This window comes from Natrix helvetica (genome assembly GCF_964273705.1).
Source record: "Natrix helvetica genome assembly, chromosome: 1".
In the NCBI taxonomy this organism is placed as follows: Eukaryota; Metazoa; Chordata; class Lepidosauria; order Squamata; family Natricidae; genus Natrix; species Natrix helvetica.
Window position 1 is genome coordinate 288,500,985 of NC_138548.1, and position 23,164 is coordinate 288,524,148.

Here is a 23,164-nt window from a genome sequence, read left to right on the forward strand (position 1 = left end):
GCGCGTTGCTGTCCTAGCTCCCACCCCACCAATGGTAATGGCTGCCTGGCTTCTTCCCTTCATCAATGTCCCTTTAGCGAGGGGGGCGGGGGGGGGGAAGAAGACAGACGCATATCCTAGAGATACCAGAGACTGACACCTCCTTCGGGTTCCTCGCCCTTTCGCCCATTGAAGCCCCTTGTAATAAAAAAAAACTTCCGTAGTTGAACTCATGAGGTTTTTTTTTTTACAAGGGACTTCACTGGACGAATGGGCGAGGAACGCAGCGAGGTAAGAGGCGCGCTTCGCTTCTCCGCCCCCCCACCCTAAAGGGGCGGCAGGGAAGGGAACCAGGCAGGCTGCCTTTACCATTGGGGCAAGGTGGGCGGTGTTGGGCCTCGAGGCGCGCCTCTTACCTTTCCAGGTCCGTCGCAGTCCTCGCCATTGTGTCCAGGGAAGCCCTGGTAAAAAAAAAACAACCTCTCGCGAGTTCAAGAAGTTTGATTGAACTCGGGAGGTTTTTTTTTTTTAACCAGCCGCTTCCCTGAGCACAATGGCGAGGAACGTGACGGAGCTGGAAAGGTAAAAGGCGCGCTTCGCTTCTCCTCCCCCCACCTGCCACCCCTCGCTCAAGGGGCGGCAGGGAAGGGAACTAGGCAGGCTGCCTTTACCATTGGGGCAAGGTGGGTGGTGTTGGGCCACGAGGCGTGCCTCTTACCTTTCCAGGTCCGTCGCAGTCCTCGCCATTGTGTCCAGGGAAGCCCTGGTTAAAAAAAACAAAAACCTCTTGCGAGTTCAAGAAGTTTGAACTCGGGAGAAGGTTTTTTTTTTTAACCAGCCGCTTCCCTGAGCACAATGGCGAGGAACGCGACGGAGCTGGAAAGGTAAAAGGCGCGCTTCACTTCTCGCCTGCCCCAGAAAATAATAAGCCCTCCCCTATAATAAACCCAAGGCCATATTTCGTGGGGCAAAAGAAAATAAGCCCCTGTCTTATTTTCGGGGAAACACGGTACTTTATAATGCCTTGGTAAGGCCACACTTGGAATACTGCTTTCAGTTTTGGTCACCACGATGTAAAAAAGATGTGGAGACTCTAGAAAGAGTGCAGAGAAGAGCAACAAAGATGATTAGGGGACTGGAGTCTAAAACATATGAAGAACGGTTGCAGGAACTGGGTATGTCTAGTTTAATGAAAAGAAGGACTAGGGGAAATACGATAACAAATATTTTCTAATATCTCAGGGGTTGCCACAAAGAAGAGGGAGTCAAACTATTCTCCAAGCACTTGAGGGTAGAACAAGAAGCAATGGGTGAAAACTAATCAAGGAGAGCTGCAACTTAGAATTGAAGAGAAATTTCCTGACAGAACAATTAATCACAAGTTGTGAATGCTCCAACACTGGAAGTTTTAAAGAAGATGTTGGATAACCATTTGTTTGAAATGATGTAGGGTTTCCTGCCTAGGCAGGGGGTTGGACTAGAAGACCTCCAAGGTCCCAACTCTGTTATTCTAAAATATGTTTTTTGTCTGAACGTGAAAAAAGACCAGAAATACAAATCTGCAAAAAAATGATTTTAATCATTTAATTTAATCACTTCAGATGTAGACCTCTCCTAAATTGTTCAGATTATGTAATTTTTAGACTTTTTCCTCGTCAGATTGCCACTATCAATAAGCAACATTCATGGCAAGTAGAGAAAACACTGCTGAAAAAGAATCTCTTACCTTCATACTTTCTGGAAATTCTGCAAGTTTCTGATTTGCCTCTGTAAGTTGCTTTGTCAGATCTGGCAGAGAAGCTAGTTCCTTCCTTTGTTCTTTACTGTAAAGAGATTAAATTTAAAATATCTCATTTCCAATAATATAGTCATAATGAATTATTTACAATATATATTTTGGCAGTGAAACTGGAAGAAATTAAATAGTTCTGTCATATAGAGAAGTCATTTCAATTTTTTAATATAACAAATCATACAAAAGCAATCCAAACAATATTATGTTTGAAATAGGGCATTTGTATGTTCTTTAAAGCTTTTTGATAACGCTTAAGGGTTTTTTTGGACTTAGAATAGTACATATTTAAAGCTAAAGCTCTCCTTGAAAATGTATGAGTTCAGGACCACAGCAGCGTGGCTATCAACCATTAATGTATATTCCCTACATCTTCCTAGCATTATTCCTGCACTATGGCAAGGTCCGCTTTTACGATCCTGTATTCCTTAATTTAGTCCTTCCTGACACCCTGCGGAGTTTGCAGCAGATTTCTTTTTGCACCCTAGGAGAGAAACATCTGCCGCTTGATTGAACTCTCAACCTTTCGAATGGGAGGTGAGTGTCTTCACCACTAGGCTATCATGCCGCTTATTAATGCATATTCCCTAGAGATTAAATTCACCATACGGTGAAATATGCATATAGAATAGAATAGATAAGGAATCTCAACAGGCGGCTAAATAAGAAATAAATAAAGAAATAAGGAATCTCAACTATGCCAAAAGCTAATGTACTCTACATCAGGTATGAGTCAAATCCAGCACAGTGGGTTTCTGCTTCTTTTGAACGTGATGCTTTTTACAGAAATTATTTAGCAAATCTTACTTCAGAGTCTGGTTTATTGCAGATTTAGCCTCTAATTCCTTCCCCTCAGCACTTTGATGGAAGTTGGTTTTCTGATGCTCATGAATCATTTCTGCAAAACTTTGTTGAACTCTAGAAATATCCCTCTGTAAACTCTGGACTTCAGCATGTTCTTCTGAAAGGAGCACTTTACATCCTCTCAGTTTCATCTGTCTGTCTTCTAAACTGAAATGGTCTGCTAAATCAGTTTCTGAGGCAACTCCATTGGAATCCACATAAAAAGGATATTTAGTCTTGGTGGGCTTCGTTACAGTTTCTTCAGTCAAACAAACTGTATTAATACTGTTCCGTTCAAGGGTAGTAGGAGAATGAGCTTCAGAGGTTTGTTCCAGGGATTCTAAGCCAGCATTCTCAGGGGAATTCCACCACAGGTTGTATAGCTGTCCATAAGCCACAAATGCTTCTAAACTTCTGAAAGCTGCTATGCTCTCGGGATTTCTGCTGTCCAGGTGGTCTCTTACATGATTGCAGCCTACTGAACAAGACAAACATAAGTTGGAATACTGTGCTTTTCAATCTTTTTCCAAAACCCAATGTTTAGAATTGCATTGTTATGAATTTTTGCCACTATAAGGAAAATAGATAAGTTTTAGTTTATACAATAGATTCAATATTAAACATACAATTCTCCTAGTAGGTGGAGACATCATCCAGGCATGGGTATGACTCCGTCAGGATCCAACCTGTCTGGGTCTACAAGCATTAAAGAAACGCCCACGAGGCTCCTCCTACCCAGCTTAGACTCAGTCGATCCTTTGATTAGCTGTGTCTCTGTCTCTCCTATTTAATTAATTCGTTCTTAATCTAACTTTCTGCAAAAAACTTCTAAATTTCTTTAATTGACTTCTTTCTTCAAGTTTAACTCCTCTGGCTTTGTATTTGACTGATTGGCCCTTTGGGGGCTGCAGGCCTTCCCTATCTTGCGCTTGCCATCGTGCAGAGATTCAGCGGCAAGCCTGCGAGATTTTCCTCAGGTTCTAACACTCTTCTGTCATCGCTGCAGCTGCGCCGCTCGAAAAACCGCAGATTGCTGTAGCGACCCTGCCAGAAAACCCACTGGAGCGCAGGGCGTTTCACATGCCGCCGCTAGTATTTGCTGCTTCAGAGCAGCCTTTTGTTGGGCGAGGCGTTGGGGGACTTAAATTGGTTCCGATCGCCTCCTTCGCTCCGATTATCGGCTTTGGCTTCAGATTGACTGTCAGGTGGCCGTTTAATTAGCGAACTAGCCAATTTGTCAGTTCGCTCCCTCAGCCCTTCCTCAGGGCCCTATCTACTTGGGTGACCATTTTGTTTTGGCAGGAAGCCTGCGGTGGCCATTTTAGATGCTCTCCTCAACCGTGAGTAATGCCAACCAAGAAGAGTACTATTGTACAGGGGGATAATCCACCTTCTCCAGCCATTATTTCTCCTTCAGTCCCCTTTGAGCCCAAGAGCAAAAAGAGAACTTCTCAGCCACCTACAGCCAGGCCTCCTAATGCCCCTAAGACTGTTCCATCTCAGGAGGCCCCAGCATAGCTACTCCTGGTTCCGACTGTGACAAGGCCTCAGATTCTGTCCCACAAAAGGCCACATCTAAGACCAAGCATTGCATCGCTCCTATCTCTGCCCCATTGGTTTCTCCTCAAGTAATGATCAATCCTACTGAAGATCTCTCTACTGATACTGATGGGGATATCTCCACTCCTGCTTCCCCCTTAAACCCTGAGGATGGGATTGGATTTCAAGGGGAGTATGATTCCGAAGGGGATGGTAGTGTCACCCCGGACATAGATGTGGATTCTCCTTCCCCCAGAACTATTACTGTCAATCCTAATGATATGGCTGACATCATAGCAGCGACTATTGAACGAGGCATTGCTGCAGGCCTTCAACATCGGGCACCTGCTACTGCCACCCCTCAGTGTTCTACGTCTAATAAGTCAAACAAAGGCCACTCTTCTCGTTCTCAAGGGGCGGCTCCTGGAAGTACTTCTCGGCCTTCTGCTGACGACCCTGAGGAACAGGTAACCCGTGATTCCGATCTTTTGGATAATGAGGACGTGACACCTGCCCCTTCGGCCTTAATGGGTCTATTCAAACCTGCCTTGTTTCGCTCCCTCTTATTCAAGGCCAAAAAGGTCTCTGGCATCCCGGCCTCAAATCCATCCTCAACTGCAGAGGCTGACAAGTCTGACACCACAGATCCACTCTTTTCGTGCCCATCTGTCAAAAAGGATGTGGTTCCTTCCCCAAAGCTGTTCTTGGAAGTAATTCAAAATCAGTGGGCATCTCCGGGGGTGGGACCTCTCCCTTCTATACTGGACAAACAATTGTACAATGTCAGTTCAGAGCTCTTTTAAGCTTTTGGAAGTCCCTTCCATCGACTTACCTGTGGTTTCTCTTTCGTCACCCAATGCAGCCTCTAATGCTCCAGAGGACGTTCTCCGTTCTGAGGACAAATGCTTTGAACAGTCATTAGTTAAGGGTCATCAGTCCTCCGCATGGGTACTCCGGGCCGCCTCTTCTGCCTCTTTTTTCAACAGGGCGGCCCTCCGTTGGCTGAAACAGATGCAGGACATAATTCCTCCTGCTGATTCCCGTTCTCATCAGGACATCAACAAGCTCAAAGCGGCAATGGAATACGCTGCCGATGTCTCTCTAGATATGGCTCATTTCTCCTCCAAGTCGATGGCGTTATCAGTCACCACAAGACGTCTTCTATGGTTGAAGCAATGGCAAGCGGAGGTCAGAGCAAAGTGGTGTTTGGCTTCTCCTTTTTCTCCTGGTCTGCTCTTTGGCCCACCTTTGGAACCTCTCTTAGTAGAGTCCAAGGACCAGCGAAAGGTGCTTCTTTCTGCCAGCCGCAAAACAGATTCTAAACCCTCTTCTTTTTTCTGTAGGTCTTCCTTTCGAAGGATGGGGGATTTGCCTACCTGTGTCCTCAATGCCTGGCTCCCCCGAGACAGGGCCCTCCGTCTCAGGGCAAATCCAACAGAAATTCCCAGCGTTTCTCCTACAGGAGGCCCTTCAAGGGTGGCTCCAACCGTTCCTTCCGAAAGCAGAAGTAATTCTATCGGGGACCTCCCAAGTGAGGGCCGTCTTTCAGCTTTCGTTGATCATTGGGACGACATCACCAACGATGCTTGGATCAGGCGTACCATCCGATTTGGCCTTGCCCTGGAGTTTCTCTCCAGTCCCCTGCAGACTTTTGTACTATGTCCGGTTTCTAGGGACATTACCAAAAGACTTCTGGTTGAACTCGCAATTGGCCATCTCCTTCAAATTCAGGCCATTGAGGAGGTGCCCCCTGACCAGCATGGGCAGGAGTTTTATTCCCTCCTTTTTATAGTGCCTATGACTTTGGGGAGTTGGAGGGCAATCGGCTTCATGACCTCCTCCTTGGTGGATCTCACAGAGGCATACCTCCGTATCCCTATTTTTCCATATCACAGGAAATTCCTCCATTTCTCCTATGCAGGAAATCATTTTCAATACCATGCCCTTCCTTTTGGTTTGTCCTCTGCCCTGAGGGTCTTCACCAAATCCTTGCTGTGCTGATGGCCCATCTTAGAACTATGCCAGTCAAAATTCTCTGTTACCTTGATGATATTTTGTTACTGTCCAGGTCCCTCCACCAAGTACACAGAGATGTCCAGATCACTCTTCAGATTCTAGAAGAACATGGCTTCCTGGTCAACTTGAAGAAAAGTCATCTGTAGCCACGACTTGCCTCACGCACCTAGGGGCAGTGATAGACACTTCTCTGGAACAGGTCTTCTTGTCGCCAGAAAGGCAGGTGAGCATTCGCGATCTCGTCTCATCCATCAGAGGTCATCCAAAGATTCCTCTCATTCACCTGTCGCAACTTCTGGGAAAAATGGTGTCTACCTTCAACATCGTCCCATGGGCCAGATTCCAGTCGCCAGCTCCAATGGTTTCTGCTACCATATCAGAAGGCAGACTGCAGTTGCTCGATGCACAAGGTTCGTCCCACCTCAGAGGTAAGCCGGTCCCTTCGCTGGTGGCTTTCCCCCTGCCTTGGAACAGGGCTCTCTATTTCACGACCCCCCCCTCGCATCACTCTAACCACAGATGAGAGTCTGCAAGGCTGGGGAGCTCACATTCTGTTGCACACAGCCCAAGGCCTTTGGTCACGCTCTGACCAGAGGAACAGTATCAACTGGCTGGAGCTAAAAGCTGTCTTTCTGGCTCTTCTTCAATTTGAACATTTCGTGACCAATGAGCACAAACCGTCCTTACGGACAATACCACTACCAAAACGCACATAAACCGGCAGAGGGGAGACAAGATCCCGGCATCTAATGACCTTATCTTTCCAACTGGGGTCTTGGGAGGAGACCACCTATTGTCTCTCTGGGCCGAGCACATGTGCGACCTCAGCCGCATGCACATCGACCCGGCAAAGTGGAGCCTGCATCGGCGAATCTTTCAACAACTGTCGGTCAGGTTCGGCCTTCTGGTTCTCGACCTCTTTGCTTCCCAGGGCAACAATCAATTGCCAAGGTATTTTGCACACTATGTGACTCCAGGGGGGGAGGGTGTCGACGCTCTGAGGTGCGAGTGGCCTCCAGGCCTTCTGTATGCGTTTCCCCCGATCCCTCTCATACAGCGGGTAATATGGAAAATGCTGATGGAGGAGGCGGAACTGATCTTGATTGCTCCTCACTGGCCCCGCAGACCTTGGTTTGCTGATCTGCTGAACCTTTCGGTAACTCCTCCATGGCAACTTCCTCAGTTTCCCTCTCTGCTCATACAAGGGTCGTTCCAACATCCCGAACTTCCTTGGTTACATCTAACCGCCTGGAAATTGAGCAGGAGGCTCTAAGGACTGCCAATCTATCCACTGACATTCACACAATTCAAGTCTCCAGGCGCTCTTCTACTAACCGTATTTACGATGCCACTTGGACACAGTTCTGTTTGGTGTCAGAGACAAGACATTACTCCTTTACAGGCTTCTATTCCTAATATTCTACAGTTCCTGCAACAAGGGCTAGATCTAGGAGTCTTGCCAAATACCCTCCGTCGCCAGGTTGTGGCCCTGTCCTCCGTTCTGTCACTAGGTTCCACTCAGTCCCTTTCTCATGACCTGCTTATCTATCGCTTTTTGAGGGGTGCCACAAACATCAAGCCACTGACAATACAAAGGTTCCCAACTTGGGATATCTCCAAAGTCCTGGACGCTTTAACTCAGACTCCTTTTGAGCCCTTACATTCTGTGTCCTTATATGACTTAAACTTAAAAGTGGTTTTTCTCGTAGCCATAACCTCGGCGAGACATACTTCCGAGTTGGCGCCATTGTCCATCAGACAAGATTTATGCATCTTTTATCCAGATAAGGTTGTCCTCCACCTTGATCCAGCTTTTGTACCTAAGGTAAATTCTGTATTCCACAGAGCCCAGGAACTGGTGCTTCCTGACTTTTGTCCTCAACCATCTCATCGTCTGGAGCGTAAGTGGCATTACCTTGATGTGTGACGTGCTCTACGTGTTTATATTAAACAAACTGCCATTTTCAGGCGCTCTGAGGCTCTTTTTGTGAAGTTCCATCCGGGAGGTAAGAAAGGCTCCAAAGCTGCCTCTTCTGACATTGGTTGTTGGGTACGAGCTGCTATTTCTAGGGCCTACTCCGCACTTTATCTGCCTATTCCGCCCCATATCACTGCGCACTCCACCTGCAGCGCAGCCGCCTCTGCTGCCTGGTCATCTCAGGCTTCGTTAGAAGAAATTTGCCGAGCAACCACGTGGACTACTATTTCTCCGTTCATCCGCCACTACAAGCTTGACAAGATATGCCTCAGTTGATGCTTCTTTCGGATGGCGTGTGTTGCAGTGAGTAGTTTCTACTTAGGATTATTAAATTCTATTCAGGACCCTCCCTATGGAACAGCTTGGCTTTGGTATGTCCCATGCCTAGATGATGTCTCCACATACTAGGAGAATGGGTGTTGGTTACCTGATACGCCCTTTCTGGAGACGGTGGAGACATCATCCAGCCTCACACTTTCTTTATGCCTTACTCCTTGATTTTTCTCTGTTTTTTTACCTTGAGGAAAGATAATATCTATCATCTTAGACTGTTTAAACAGGTCTACAAGTCACGTCTTCGTCTAAACTGGGTAGGAGGAGCCTCGTGGGTATGTCTTTAATGCTTGTAGATCCAGTTGGATCAGATGGAGTCATACCCATGCCTGGATGATGTTTCCACCGTCCCGAGAAAGGGCGTATGAGGTAAGTAACCAATGCCCATTTCCTGTGAAATTCATTACAAGAAATGGCAGGCATAACTGGAATGACTTTAGAAAGGGTTTGGGTACATTCATGGAGGATAGGTTCCTGAAGGCCTATTGATCATGAAGTTTCTTTTGGGTTGGGGGCAGCATGCTGAATGCCGGTGGCAGGAGAACAACAGAGGCAGTGTGTGTGTGTGTGTCTTTCTTTTCTACTTGTGACCCAAGAAGCATCTAGCCATACTACTCATGTTTTTATGCAATCTTGCCTGCAGGTAGAAAATGAGATCAAGAATGTCTCATTAGACTTGTTTAAAGAATGACGACCATGTGAACTGAATCTTCACTTTTTTCTCCTCAAAAAGCAGAGTGATGGTTTTCTCTCAAAACAAACTATTGAAAAGTGGGGGGGGGGGGGAGATGCTCTAGCGCAGTGATGGCGAACCTTTTTTGGCTCGCGTGCCACAAGTGGGGGGAGGGCAGGGGGGTCGAGTGCGGGCGTGCCGCACCCATAATGCAACGCACAACCACCCCAGTGTGCATGCGCACACAACGCGCAACCCCCCCCAATTTTTACATGTTTTTTTGCCCTCCCCAGGCTCCAGGGGCTTTATAGGAGCCTGGGGAGGGCGAAAAGAGCCTCCCCGACCCCCTGGAGGCTCTCCGGAGGCTTCAGGGACTGTCCGGAGGCTTCCCTGAAGCCTTCGGAAAGCTTAAAACCACTCTCCGAGCAAACCGGAAGTGACTTCCGGGTTGCTCGGAGGGTGGTTTTAAGCGCTCCAAAGGCATTAGGGAAGCCTCGGACGGTCCCTGAAGCCTTCGGAACGCTTAAAACGACCCTCCGAGCAACCCGGAAGTCACTTCCGGTTTGCTCGGAGGGTGGTTTAAAGCATTCCGAAGGCTTCAGGGACAGTCCCTGAAGCCTCCGGGGGGGGGGGGGCTCTTTTCGCCCTCCCCAGGCTCCTATAAAGCCTCTGTAGCCTGGGGAAGGCGAAAAATAGCTTTTAAAAAGGTGAACTCAGCTGGCCAGCACGCGCATGCGCGCTAGCCAGCTGACAGGGCAGCGCCTTGCGTGCCCTGACAAATGGCTCCGCGTGCCACTTGTGGCATGCGTGCCATAGGTTCGCCATCATGGCTCTAGCGGGATCAGGAATTGGTCAGAATTCTTACCCAAGGAGAAAAAAAGTTTTGTGCCATAATATGAGTGCTATTAAGTAGTCCCCAGAATCTCTGCTCTCATACAATTTTACAGTATAACAACTCTTGATGGCATCTGGTAGCCTCCAAGGAAAACATTATCCTAGGTAGTTGGAACCCGCAACACAGTGATGTAGACATCATAAATCCATAATTATGTTTCTTGTTGCCTTCTTGGCCTTCTCAACTCCTGAACTCATTTCATTTTTCCCATTTAACAAAGCAATTCAAAGAGGTTTTTCACAGCTCAGTAGTAGGGGGAAAGTTAGGCAGAAAAGCTACCATACTGTTGCCTCATATCCACCAAGATTTTGAAGGAAAATGAACATAGATTATTAAAACTGGAGGCTGTACTCTTGGACCTATGGAAATACTGAGACCAAGGAAAAATTAGCCATCACCTGTAGGGAAGCAGAGGTTGCATATCTCTTGCATAAGATTGAAGTTTCCAGCGTCATAACTGCGCATCACAGCTCTTAAGGTAGCTTTCACAGTTTCCTCCCAGAAAGACATCTGAAGGCTAAGAAATGCTAGGGTCAACTCATGGGAAATGTGGAACATCAGCTAGAAAAAGAAAGAAAATAAAGATAGATTTTAAATGTCTCAATTCATGGGAGTGGATGGAACGGCAAAAACCTATGGGTAATTATCAGTTGGCTTCCGTTATAACAATTTTAATGTGCTATTTGCTATAAAGGGGGCTTGAATGAAACAACTAAGATAAATGAATAGGAGTAAGGAACTCGAGGAAAAAAACCTATTGGACAGGCAGAAGGAACCTGAGATGTTTAGTAAGAAAAAAAAGACAACATTAAGGGACACATGTTACCTCTGTACAGGTATCTTAAGGGGAAACTATAGGGAATATGTTGAAACATTTTTCATAGTCATATATACTTAGAGTGGAAACAGTAGGTTAAGAGCTATAAAATAATTGAAACAATCTACCTTATAAAGTTTGGGGGTTCTCTATTTTTGAAGGCTTGAGGCTACACAGTCACCTTCTATGGTTGGTTTAGTTGATTTTTTTGCACATTGCAGAAGGCCGAACTAAATCCTTTGTCCTCTGCTCAAATGTATGTTCTAGACAGACTTTGAATTTGTCAGGAACTGTTGTGAATCCAATACAATTCCTTTGATGTCCCTGCACCACATACTACCATTTGAAAATTATACTCACAAAGGTCATAAATAAATTACCTGCTTGGGAGGCGTATTGCTAGTAGCAGGAGGGTACTCAAGAGTTCTCAGCTGCTCAAATGTGTTCTGAAACTGTTCAGCTGTGTTCACACCCAATGCACTCTGCCATACATTGATAACCATTTCTATGAAATGGAGATCTTCATTGGTGGTCCAGCTGTTGTAACAAGGTGTGGATGGGCATCGAGTCCCCACTGGATTCTGTTGACTGAGGCATTTGTGAAGCAATTCATGAAGACAGAATACCAACCTTTGCCCCTTTAAGTGAAAAAAAAAACACATTTTAAGGAGTCATTTTGAGAAAACTGTTCTCTCAAAACATGATAATAATAAAACGTATGTGTGCATATTTATGTATTTTTATTCCATGGCTAAAGGTTTCTAGCCTGGTGCCTTAACAACTAGACAAAACTGCCTCTCATTTGGTTGAAAATAGATATAAGATTATTAACAAAATAAAGAGCTAAAAATAAATCACTCTAGAAGCAACAAAATATACTGATCAGCAAACTCTTGTTGCAACGGAAACTAGATGGAGGAATAAAAATTTGTTTTATATACAAACAAAAGATTATATTAAAGAATCATTTTATACCGACAATATGTAATATTCAGTAATACGGCAAATGTTTATGTTAATTCAAACTTTTACGCATACAGGATCATTAACCCAAACCAGTCTATGTGCAGAATTATAGGTTCACTGTTTTGTGACTGGCAGACAGCAGCAATTTCAAGATCTGTACTATCCTTAACCCAATGTATGACTGTTTCATGTTAACTATGTCTGACATAATATAAATAATGCTCACTGACCAACAAGCTCTCATGCTGCTGGAGAACCTCTTGTGCACCAACCCAATTCCTAGATGAAAGAAGCTCCTGGGCACATCTCAAGGAGAAGGACAGAGATAAATCGTTCTCTCCAACTATCAGAGCCAATTCGGCAGCAGTTTTAAGTGAAGTAATATCTCCTTTTTTAGCCAGTACTTTAGCAGCATCATAGGGAGAGGCAGCTCCAAGGTAACTGAAATGAAACCATTTATACAAAGAATTAAAGTTTAATTTGGATCAAATTTAACCATTAAGCATATTTATTTAATGCACTTATACTTGTGCTCACAGGTTTACATTCTCCTCACAAAAATTGCTATAAGACACCAACAATTTTGTAAGTAAATATGAGTGACCCGAAAACAAATCACATTTTTTTAAATTTGTAATGTGACTCAAATTAAACTGTTAAACCACATAAAATAGCACAATAGTGTAATCTTTATTGTCATTGTACTTAAATTATACAAAGCATGACAATAAAGGAAAGAATAAAATGGTCCTGTTAAATTTTTTTGCATATTCTTGAATATTTGGGCTAATAATACAGTATACACTAAAGCTGACACACACAGGTTGACATGGAAATGAAGGGTAACTATTCATACCTGTGCCTTAACAGTAATTAGTGTCTGTGCCCTCTTCTCTGTGGTAGCCCTTCAAAGTATTGGAAGACTGCTATCATGTCTGAGATCACTCATTTTCATGTTTACTTACAAAATGGTTCACATTTTGCAAATTCTGGCAAAATTCATAGATTTTAAATTCTATGTCTTTATTTCGCGCCTTGGAAATATCTGCTTTGTCCATTAAGAGGAATTGAGAGGTTACCAAGTATTCTTTGCAACTGAATTTCCAGTGAATTTCAGTTGGTAGATGGTGCAAAACACCGTCAAATCCAGAAAAAAGTTGATAGTAACTTATAATGGATTGGGAATATCATTCTCAATTAATTCAAGGAAGAGCAGTGTTAGGTTTGACATTACAAAATTCCTTAGAAAGACAAAATCTGGACATTTCTAGCCTGATTGAAGTAATAAACAACTAGTGCACTTTATCCTTCTAAAGGTCATAACACAGTAATCTGTGTTATTTATTTCATCCTATATCTTATGTTGCCTATTTGAAGACTCCCATAGAAAAACACACTGCCTCTCTGTCTCTGTATTTAGACAGAGATTGAGAGAGAGAATATCTTGCTTAGTAGAAAAGTAACCACAATATATCGAAGAAATAATATTTTCTAGCAACTCATACCATTTGGCTGCCATAGAGTAATGGCCATCCTTCTCTAGCACTGCTGCCCAGCAGATATACAGATCTTTTAGAACTGGATCTTCAGGATGTAATCTAGCTTTGGCAATTACAGTGGCTTCTCTGAGACAGAAGAAGAGAGAAAACTAGTTTGAAATAAATCACACTGTTTAACATTAGCATAGTGATCTCTTTCCCGTGACAATCAAGTTAAATTCAAAATAATTATTGTGATATTTCCCCAATAAGATGCTGAAAGAATCAGCAGGGCAGCACCCAACCTCTGCTTTTAAAGACAAATTCATGCCCAACTTATTCTTGCAACATGTAAGCGAGCTGGTACTTTATAATTTAAATTAACAGATTATGACTTTTAGCTGAATATGTGAATGAATTACCTCAAAGGAATTGTATGTGGTAACTCAATCACAACGGCTTATGCATATACAGAAATATCTGCTTGATGAACAAACACACATACACACACACAATCTAATTAGCCTGAGCCATGCAAAATGGGAGAATCCTTATTCTCAGTAAAAATGAGGATTAGAGAAAACTAATTACTGATTTTATTAAATGCAATTAAAGGAACTGTATCAACTTTTTATAGAACACAACTGCAAACATTTCTCACATCCCTCATCTAGAATTCAATCACATGCTATCAGCTGCCATTAAAATGTTTTTATCAAAAGACATGAAATATACATCTTTGAAGTATTCCTACTCATTGATTTACTTTGCAATTATATTTTCCTATTTTTAACATAATTCCTATTATCTTTTCATTTTACAACCATTATCCACTTGGTTTTGTATTAATGGAAATTTATAAACAAATACCTCCACAAACATCATTGGATGTGGGGAAGATGGGATCAAATTATCTAATGTTGATTCCCGTATAAAAACAGTTGGAATAAAGAGAAGTATTAGACTGTTAATACAAAACAACTAGATACACACATTTTAATGTTAAATAATAGACTACAGGAGAAATTAATAACAGTAAACATGATCTTAAATTGATATAAAATAATCCCTTTATAATGCTAACCGTGCTGTCCCGGTTCTTCTAATTTCCATTAAAAGCTAGAAGATAATCAATTCTTTCTCCAAAAAGAAAGATTCTCAATTCTATAACAAAACTAATTGAAACAATAGCACTGTAATAACCTGAAAAAATTATGAGACTTCAGTAGTTCCACAGCTTCATATACTTTATGAAGTGAAAGGAGATAGGAGGCAGCTTTGACATACTGCTCTTGAAAACACAACTGCTTTGCAAAAGCTTCTACAGTAGAAGCCCAGGCCTGGTAGCCAGCTGAAGGGAAGAGGGGAACAACAATAAATAAACATGGAGAGAAATAAACACATGATTTGTTATTTGCATTTACATTCTACTTTTTAAAATTATTATTATTCAAACTTGGGTGGGAGGACCCTCTCCAAATTTCATCTCATTGAACCCATGAGATATGTTTGGCTGGAATGACTACAGAACACCCACTGAATTCCAGAGTCAACTCCACACTTGAACCTGAATTTCTCCAATCCTAGCCTGACACTTCTGACTACTTCCACTGCAGCTACTTTGGCCCTGCAGTATAAAACCAATGTAAGATTTTTAAATTAAGGAAGGGAAGTAGTTTAGAACAACGCATCATTTTTACAATATTGCCTAGTATTGGATGCAAAATAGCAGATTTTCTTCAGTGTCATGCATACCCATTGGTGAGATGGCCACTAGTTGATCTGTCAGTTCTCCCCTTTCTGCAGCTGATTGAAGAGCACCTCTAAGATCTCCTTTCCACAACATGAGTTGTTGAAATAGCTCAGGGTGTCCATTTCCTAAATGACTTTTTCCTGTGGGCGTAAGCATTATGTTCAATATGCTCTGAACAATGTGTACAGCATCATCATTAAAAAGTAACAAGAAAATCCATATACACCTATACTTTGCAACTCATTCTGTGGTATTATTTCTTGCCTCAATTTAATAACGTTTTGAATCCAAAGACTATTTATGTAATTTCTATTTGCTATACTGTTGTATAAGTTTTAGGTTTCTCCCCTAATTCAACTCTTTCTGCCATTTCAGTTCTTTTCCTGATAAAATTAAATCCTCCCCGTTTTCCTCACAATAACAACCCTATCAGTTGAACTATTTTGAGAGTTATTTTCTTTCTTTCTTTATACATTTCATATTTCTAAACTACTCATCTCCCTATTACTTGTCTCTTGTCTTTATTATGTTTATAAATAACTCAAGATGGAAAACATCCAACACGCCTTCCTCCTCGTATTTTCCCCACAACAACCAGAGGTGGGTTGCTACGGTTCGCACTGGTGAACCAGTAGTGGAAATTGGGACTGGGTCATCAAACTGGTAGGGATGGCAGGCTGGCCATGCCCCCGAAATAATTCCCTGGTTGCTGCTGCTGGCTTATTTTTTATTTTATTTTTTCATTAACTGCAACAATTTGCAGTTAACTGTGCACGCAAAGCGAACCTGCAGTAATGCTGGCAGCAACCCATCCCTGACGACAACAACCCTGTGAGGTGGGCCGAAAGAGTGTGACTGGCCCAAAGACATCTGCTGGCTTTCATGATTAAGGCAGGACTAGAATTCACTATCTGCTGCTTTCTTGCCTGGTGTCTTCACTGGTTCTCAAGAGTTAATTATATTAAATAGTTAATTGTTAAATATTAATTAATTGATTAATTAATTAGTCAATTGTGCAAAGGCACCCAGCAAATTTCTGTGGTTGAGACTGGATTAGAACTGAGTCTCCTCAGTGCCAGCCCACCTTCTTAACAATTACAGCACACTGTCAGTGTAGTATTAATTGTCCCTTGAAAAACACAATCATTATCTAATCAGAGGTCATTCACAAGTGATAATTCAACTAAATTAAAGTAACCCCCCCAAAAATTTAAGAGTTGCAATTTTAAATATCTGATTACCCAGTACAGAAGTCACCAACATTCAATTAAAATTAGAAGCAGCATTTATAGTATATTAAAAAAAATCAAATTCTATATGAATATGTGTTTTAATTCCTTCCTATGATCACCAAAATAACTCAACTTTATGAAACAGAGACCTATAGGATGGTAACCTTCTGCCAGGATTACTTCAGAGCCAATACTGAGGAGGGCTTAGAGATGGAAGAAAAAGGAAAAGGAGACAATGGAGGGTATGTTGGGCAACAATGAAACTCCAAAAAATACCTGAGAATACAGTGAAGATTTCTGAGGCCACAATTAAATCCTTCAGAAACAAGATGTAGAGACTGGAAGGCCAAAGAAACTACCATTTGGTTAGGGATGTTGTGAGATTGATTAGCAATAAAGTATGCTTTAGAGCAGAAAATAATTTGAAACTGTTTTTGTTGGTTTACTGACTGCAACTATAGCTTAGTGTTGAATCCTAATAGAAAGTCTGGTTATGTTTTCCTGGTTTATTGTTATACGTTTGTCCTAAGCACTAACTAATTCACAGTGGTTCAAGGCAAGAACAACTGAAACAGAGGGAAAACAATCCATAAACAAACAATAGTTTTATCTGGAAAGTGATCCTGGATTGTTCCAACAACCCAGGGTTATGAGCTATAGCTTAACAGCTCATTTTTACATGCAGATATTACATCCTATTTACTATTCATCCTTACTCAAATCAAGTGAAGTGATTAATGATACAAATACTAACCTTCTGCTTCCATCATCTTATATAGGGCAGGTCTATCTGTGAACAGACCCAAATGGATAGGATCTTTTGAAGAAGAGGTCAAATCTTCATTCAACTCTACCAGGAAAGTAACAAAGTTTTATCACATTATATTTATATATATATTTATATTTATAAAATTTATAGACCGCCCCCTCTCCCCGAAGGGACATTTATGATCTTTGTGCTTTAGTGCTTTAGCAGCATTGTGTACCTTGTTCTGAACCTGCTGCTTCAGAGCTCCTTTCCCAGTCTTCTGTGTATGTACTGCCACTAAATCAAAATGTTTTCTATGTACAGGTGCTCATAACAATGCCCCAATCAGGAAACTGCCAAAGAAGCCCCACAGTAAACAAGCCCAACCAAGATTCTCTAAGAATCTCCACCACCACCACCCCAACACTGACAGGGCAAGCCACTAGAATATAAAAGGATAGCAAAGGTCTTCAAGAAAACAAGCAAGCTCAAAGAGCACCAAGGGTGCCCCGCTACCCGCCTGTTCTCCTCAGAAATATTTAGCTGCTAGTTGCCCTCTCCATTAGACCAGTCACAGTCACAATACAATAAACAGAGGTATACATATGTTATAAAAGTTGCCACTAGAAAAATGCAATACTAGGCTAATTAATGTAATTAATGTACAGGCCACATGATGCCTGTACTGAAACATCTGTGCCAGATGATAAGTGTTTAACTGATAGAAACTAAGTTGCTGGCATTAACCTTGAAATTTTAAATAACATGAGAGTCTGAATATCAGGAAAAACACTCATTTCGAAGATGACTCCTCTGTAACAATGTCACGTATCCAATAGGAAAGGACCTTTCCTGTATTGCTCCCAGTCATTAGAATACAACTTCTCTAGAGGTGCATTTGATTCCAGCCTCTCAACATTAAATTACTATATAAAGAAAGTCCTCAACTTATAACAGTTCGTTTAGTGACCAATTGAAAGTACGGCACTAAAAATGTGACTTATGACCATTTTTCACACTTATGACCATTGCAGCATCCTAGTCATGTGATTTACATTTGGATGGTTGACACCTGGTTGATGTTTATAATGGTTGTTGTGTCCAGGGGCCATGTGATCATCATTTGTGACATTTTAACAAGCAAAATCAAGGAGGAAGCCAGATTCACTTAACAACCATGTTATTAATTTAACAACTGCAGTGATTCACTTATAACAAAGGTGGCAAAAAGTCATAAAATGGGGCAAAATGTACTTAATAAATTTCTCGATATAAATCCTGGGCTCAACTGTAATGGTAAGTTGAGGACTACATGTTTTATATAAATTATATACCATAACAAGAGGTATCTAGGGATGAGACTGCTGGGGATGTGGCATTAAAGCCTTTCCCAATTAAGATTACTTTTTTCCTCCTGGACTGCAGCCAAAAAGCAGTTTTGATAAATATCACTTGGTAAAAAGCACAGAGACTTTTTTACTCTTCTCCTCCAGCAATCGTCCCAAGATCTATTTTTGTTGCAAGTTCAAACCCTTGCTGGCAATCCAGCCACTGGGTCAGAACAGGTTTCCAGCCACAGTTATAGACTATGCCATTTATTTTTTGTGACATACAATTTTGTCATATTACTAATGTAATAACATGGGACTATGGAACAAACATGATGTTAATATATTCTGCCATATATTGTTTGAAAAAGCCACAAAGTCAGGCTAACAGACTATTTAAGATATGAAGTTATCTAAAAAGTTTTCACTGTATGGCGCTTACTTCCTATCTTACCTTTGGAATGTAAGAAATGTGCTAATCTCAGACAGTCCTGGTGCAGTTCCTCCTTTGACCTGTGGTCCATAGATGTGCTCAGAGGCAGGATCGACCGAGGCTTTTTTCTCTTCACAGAAATATCCACTCCTGAAAAGAGAGTTGCTACAAACTCATATATTGACTACAACTACTGATTCCTATGCCAAGACTTTAAGGGATTACTTGTAAATCATTATTTACAAATAACGTGTACAAACCTGGCTTAACTGGATCCTTCCTTATGGGTGGAGTTTTAACCAAAACAGAAGGTTTCAGGCTATCCGGGCCATGGACAGATGGTGGACAAGTTGTTGAATCACTGTCAACTGCGGTGAAAAAACAAATTAAAATTGTGCAATGCAATATTACCAAAATAGGCCAGTCTAGAGAAGAGAAAGACTACGGGCAACATGATAGCAGTCTTCCAGTATTTGAGGGGCTGCCCCAAAGAAGAGGGGATTGAGTTAGCCTCCAAAGCACCAAACCAACCAAAGAGAGATTCAACCTGGAATTAAGGAGAAACTTAGTGAGGACAATTAACCAGTGGAACTGCTTGCCATTAGAGGTTGTGGATGCTCCATCACTGAGGTTTTTAAGAAGAGACTGGACAGTTATTTGTCTCAAATAGTACAGGGTCTCCTGATCAAGCAGGGGGCTGGGCTAGAAGACCTCCAAGGTCCCTTCCAGCTCTATCCTGATTGATTGAATGCCTACAGTAATATGATTCTTCTACAAACTGAGAAACTATAGGACAGTGATGGCGAACCTTTTTTGGCTCGCGTGCCACAAGTGGGGGGAGCGCAGGGGGGTCGAGTGCGGGTGTGCCGCACCCATAATGCAACGCACGACCCCCCATTTTTACATGTATTTTTTGCCCTCCCCATGCTCCAGGGGCTTTATAGGAGCCTGGGGAGGGCGAAAGGAGCCTCCCCCGACCCCCCAGAGGCCCTGCGGAGGCTTCAGGGACTGTCCGGAGGCTTCCCTGAAGCCTTCGGAGCGCTTAAAACCACCCTCCGAGCAAACCGGAAGTGACTTCCGGGTTGCTTGGAGAGTCGTTTTAAGCGCTCCGAAGGCATCAGGGAAGCCTTTGGAACGCTTAAAACCACCCTCCGAGCAAACCGGAAGTGACTTCCAGGTTGCTCGGAGGGTCGTTTTAAGCGCTCCGAAGGCATCAGGGAAGCCTTGGATGGTCCCTGAAGCCTTCGGAGCGCTTAAAACCACCCTCCGAGCAAACCGGAAGTGACTTCCGGGTTGCTCGGAGGGTCGTTTTAAGCGCGCCGAAGGCATCAGGGAAGCCTCGGACGGTCCCTGAAGCCTTCGGAGCGCTTAAAACGACCCTCTGGTTTTAAGCGTTCCGAAGCCTTCAGGGACGGTCCCTGAAGCCTCCGGGGGGCGGGGGGGGAGGCTCTTTTCACTCTCCCCAGGCTCCTATAAAGCCTCTGGAGCCTGGGGAAGGCGAAAAATAGTTTTTAAAAAGGTGCCTCGTGTGCCCTGACAAATGGCTCCGCGTGCCACTTGTGGCACGCGTGCCATAGGTTCGCCATCACGGCTATAGGAGGATAAAATAGATATGCAGTATATCTTTATCTAAATTCATTAACTCTAGCTGTAAATGTAATTGAAAACAAGGAAACTGCATGAGAGCTAAGAAAAGGTTATCCTCTCAGTGACTCAGTTAATCAAGTAATGTTTCAGAATTAAGAAAGAAAACAGGTTAATGTGATAAATCATCTGCTTTTCTTAATCTCTGGCCCCATTAGATAACAAACAGTGTTTACTTAAAAAGCAAACATTATGATTTGAAGGAAGAGGTGATCAAGAGATTCCACTCTGGTTAAATGCCAAGTATTTTGGTTTTCTGGAGATGAGCAATAAAATAGTCATCTCTCATAATCATGTTAAGTTTCTATAGCTTAAACGCTATTGTCCATCTTATTAAGAGAATTACTGTAGCTATGATTAGCGATGCAGACTGTTATGTACCTTCTATGGAAATTTTTTCAGCTGCCTCTTGCTCGTGCTGTTCCTTTTCTCCTTCTGGGTCAGAAACCCCATTTTCTTCCAAGGGAGATTCTTTCATATTTTCACCGACATTCATCCAGTCATTTGTATTCTGTGCAGTAGACAACTTCCCCAAAGGTTTCTTCTTTTTCTTCACTTTCTGTTTAATCTGAGTGCTTCTTTTTTTCTCTAACTCAATACTCTTCTTGCCTAATAAACAGAAATGCTTTTAAAGGCTTTAGAGATTCCTCTTAATCTTTTTCTCTCTTTTCTTATACTTTTTGATTCTTGGCAATTTCAAGGACGAGTCCCTGCAGTTTTCTAGCAAGATTTCAAAACTGTCATTGCCCACTTCCTAGGATTAAAAAAAAAAAGTGACCGGCCCAAGGTCACCCAGGTGGCTTTATGCCTATTTAGTAGAAGCCATGATCACCTGGTTTCTAGCTTGATGCTTTAACCATTGCACCAAACTGGTTCCTTTGAAAGGATTACAAAAAATGAAATGCGTTACAAGAGATACTATACTAATTTTCTGCTTTTTAAATTTTATCTCCAAAGTTTGGGGAAAAACACTATTTTGGAGGCCAAAGGGCACATTTAAACTTGGGAAAGGGCAAGACAAGGGCAGCCGACAGGACAATGATGCAAAATGACAGTGGTTGAATCACACAGGAAGGAATGAGATTTTCTGTTCCTTTGTTTGAAAGGAACATAAAATTTCCTTAGTCTTACTATTTGTCAAGCCCTACTCTACAATCAACTATTCTATTGGTTTTCAGGAATCATGGTTAGATGGTGCTTGAAGAGAAATGTATTTATTTATTTAGCTTCCCCCATCACTAAGCTGACTCTAGGCTGCAAGCAAAATTTAAAAATGAAAAAAAAAACAATAAAAATAATTGTAGATACAATATGGTTTCCCCCAAATGAAGGAAATGTCAGGAGAAAGAAAATGGTATGTGCACATTTCCTTTTAATCCAAAGAACTGCAGTGGGAATATTTCCTTTCCTCTTTCCTTGGATCTCAGTCCCACATTCAATCTATGAATATTACATTTTTAGGAAACTTTAGTTCTTACTAATTCTGGAATAAATATACTAAAGAATGATGACTAAATAAAATAACGATTATATATAATCTTGTAAAAAAAATATTATAACATCATTATAAATCTTGGGATTTTTAAAAAGTCTTCTTGCCATGTCAAAGTATGAATGAATAATTTACTGACCTTGGGGAGGGCGAATGTGCTCTTGCTTTAAAGTTACCCATTTATGAACAGAAAAGTCATCAGCCCCAGTGTAAATGGATTCGGTTTCCACAGGTGACCACTGTGCGCAGAGCAGACGGCCCCGGTGTCCCCTGTAATTGTGCAAAGGCTCTTCTTTGAGAGCATCCCAAACCTGTGAACAAATGTCTCATCAGTCCCACATGGTTTTCTTACTAAATTAAACTCTGATTTCAAAAATATTAAATTAAAATTAGATTAATACTTACCTGTATTTTCCTGAATAATGTTCTAATTTAGTCTTTCCATGCTTTTTACCTTATTATCAAAAGGGCAATGTGTCCACTGCAGGTTTGTGAGCCCTCAAATCTATTCTATTTCAGGCCATAGAAATCAATTATTTGAAAAAGCCCATATAAGGCTGTAATCCATCACCTCTACAAGCTTGCTTCTAATTTATATTATGCTTTTAAAATTTGGCTTTTGCTTTTTATAAATTTATTATGGAGGCCAGACGACACATTCAACCATGGTAAAGGTGCAAGACAAGGGCAGCGGACAGGACGGAATTCACTCATTCACTAAATTTTTCATAGCCATAAATATACACAATGACAAAAAAAAAAAAAAAATCCTGCACTTTCTGCTTTTAAGTGGCAACAGCTTCTTACATATTCCACACAATGACAATTTATGCAAATTGTGTTCTGAATTCCCAACAAATACAAAATACAGTATGAGAATCCATTTTTCCAAGTTTGGCTTTCCTTACTATTTTTTTTTAATCAAGGCATTATCTTGTGATTTGATTAGATCAGGGGTTCCCAAATTCTTCAGCTCATAAATCCTTTCACGAAGTTTCAGATTGTTCAACCCCAAAACTTTTATTATATTAAAATAACTTTAAAAATAATACTGTAACTATTATAGTTACAATAACAACATTATAGTGCACAATAACAACAATAGCAATAGCACTTAACCTTTAGACTTATATACCACTTCACAGAGTCAGCCTATTGCCCCCAACAATCTGGGTCCTCATTTTACCATCTTTGGAAGGCCGGAAGGCCGAGTCAACCTTGAGCC

The 23,164-nt window shown here is 41.9% G+C and overlaps 1 protein-coding gene across 4 annotated transcripts in view; it reads right to left on the reverse strand.

Annotated features, from left to right (window-relative positions):
* GEMIN5 (gem nuclear organelle associated protein 5) overlaps positions 1 to 23,164 on the reverse strand; it is a 43,395-nt gene that overhangs the window by 2,654 nt on the left and 17,577 nt on the right. For 2 of the 4 annotated variants that reach the window (XM_081935014.1, XM_081935012.1), the window contains exons 15-27: positions 22,079 to 22,250; positions 20,829 to 21,056; positions 19,064 to 19,171; positions 18,825 to 18,953; positions 17,049 to 17,144; positions 15,065 to 15,202; positions 14,513 to 14,660; positions 13,337 to 13,456; positions 12,062 to 12,272; positions 11,246 to 11,503; positions 10,447 to 10,609; positions 2,579 to 3,092; positions 1,706 to 1,802 (exon numbers count right to left, since the gene is read on the reverse strand). In XM_081935014.1, the coding sequence (XP_081791140.1) occupies positions 1,706 to 1,802; positions 2,579 to 3,092; positions 10,447 to 10,609; positions 11,246 to 11,503; positions 12,062 to 12,272; positions 13,337 to 13,456; positions 14,513 to 14,660; positions 15,065 to 15,202; positions 17,049 to 17,144; positions 18,825 to 18,953; positions 19,064 to 19,171; positions 20,829 to 21,056; positions 22,079 to 22,250 (2,382 nt within the window). Of the gene's footprint in view, positions 1 to 1,705; positions 1,803 to 2,578; positions 3,093 to 8,716; positions 8,872 to 10,446; positions 10,610 to 11,245; positions 11,504 to 12,061; positions 12,273 to 13,336; positions 13,457 to 14,512; positions 14,661 to 15,064; positions 15,203 to 17,048; positions 17,145 to 18,824; positions 18,954 to 19,063; positions 19,172 to 20,828; positions 21,057 to 22,078; positions 22,251 to 23,164 lie in introns of those variants that run through there. The other 2 variants (XM_081935013.1, XM_081935015.1) reach the window with 2 other exon arrangements.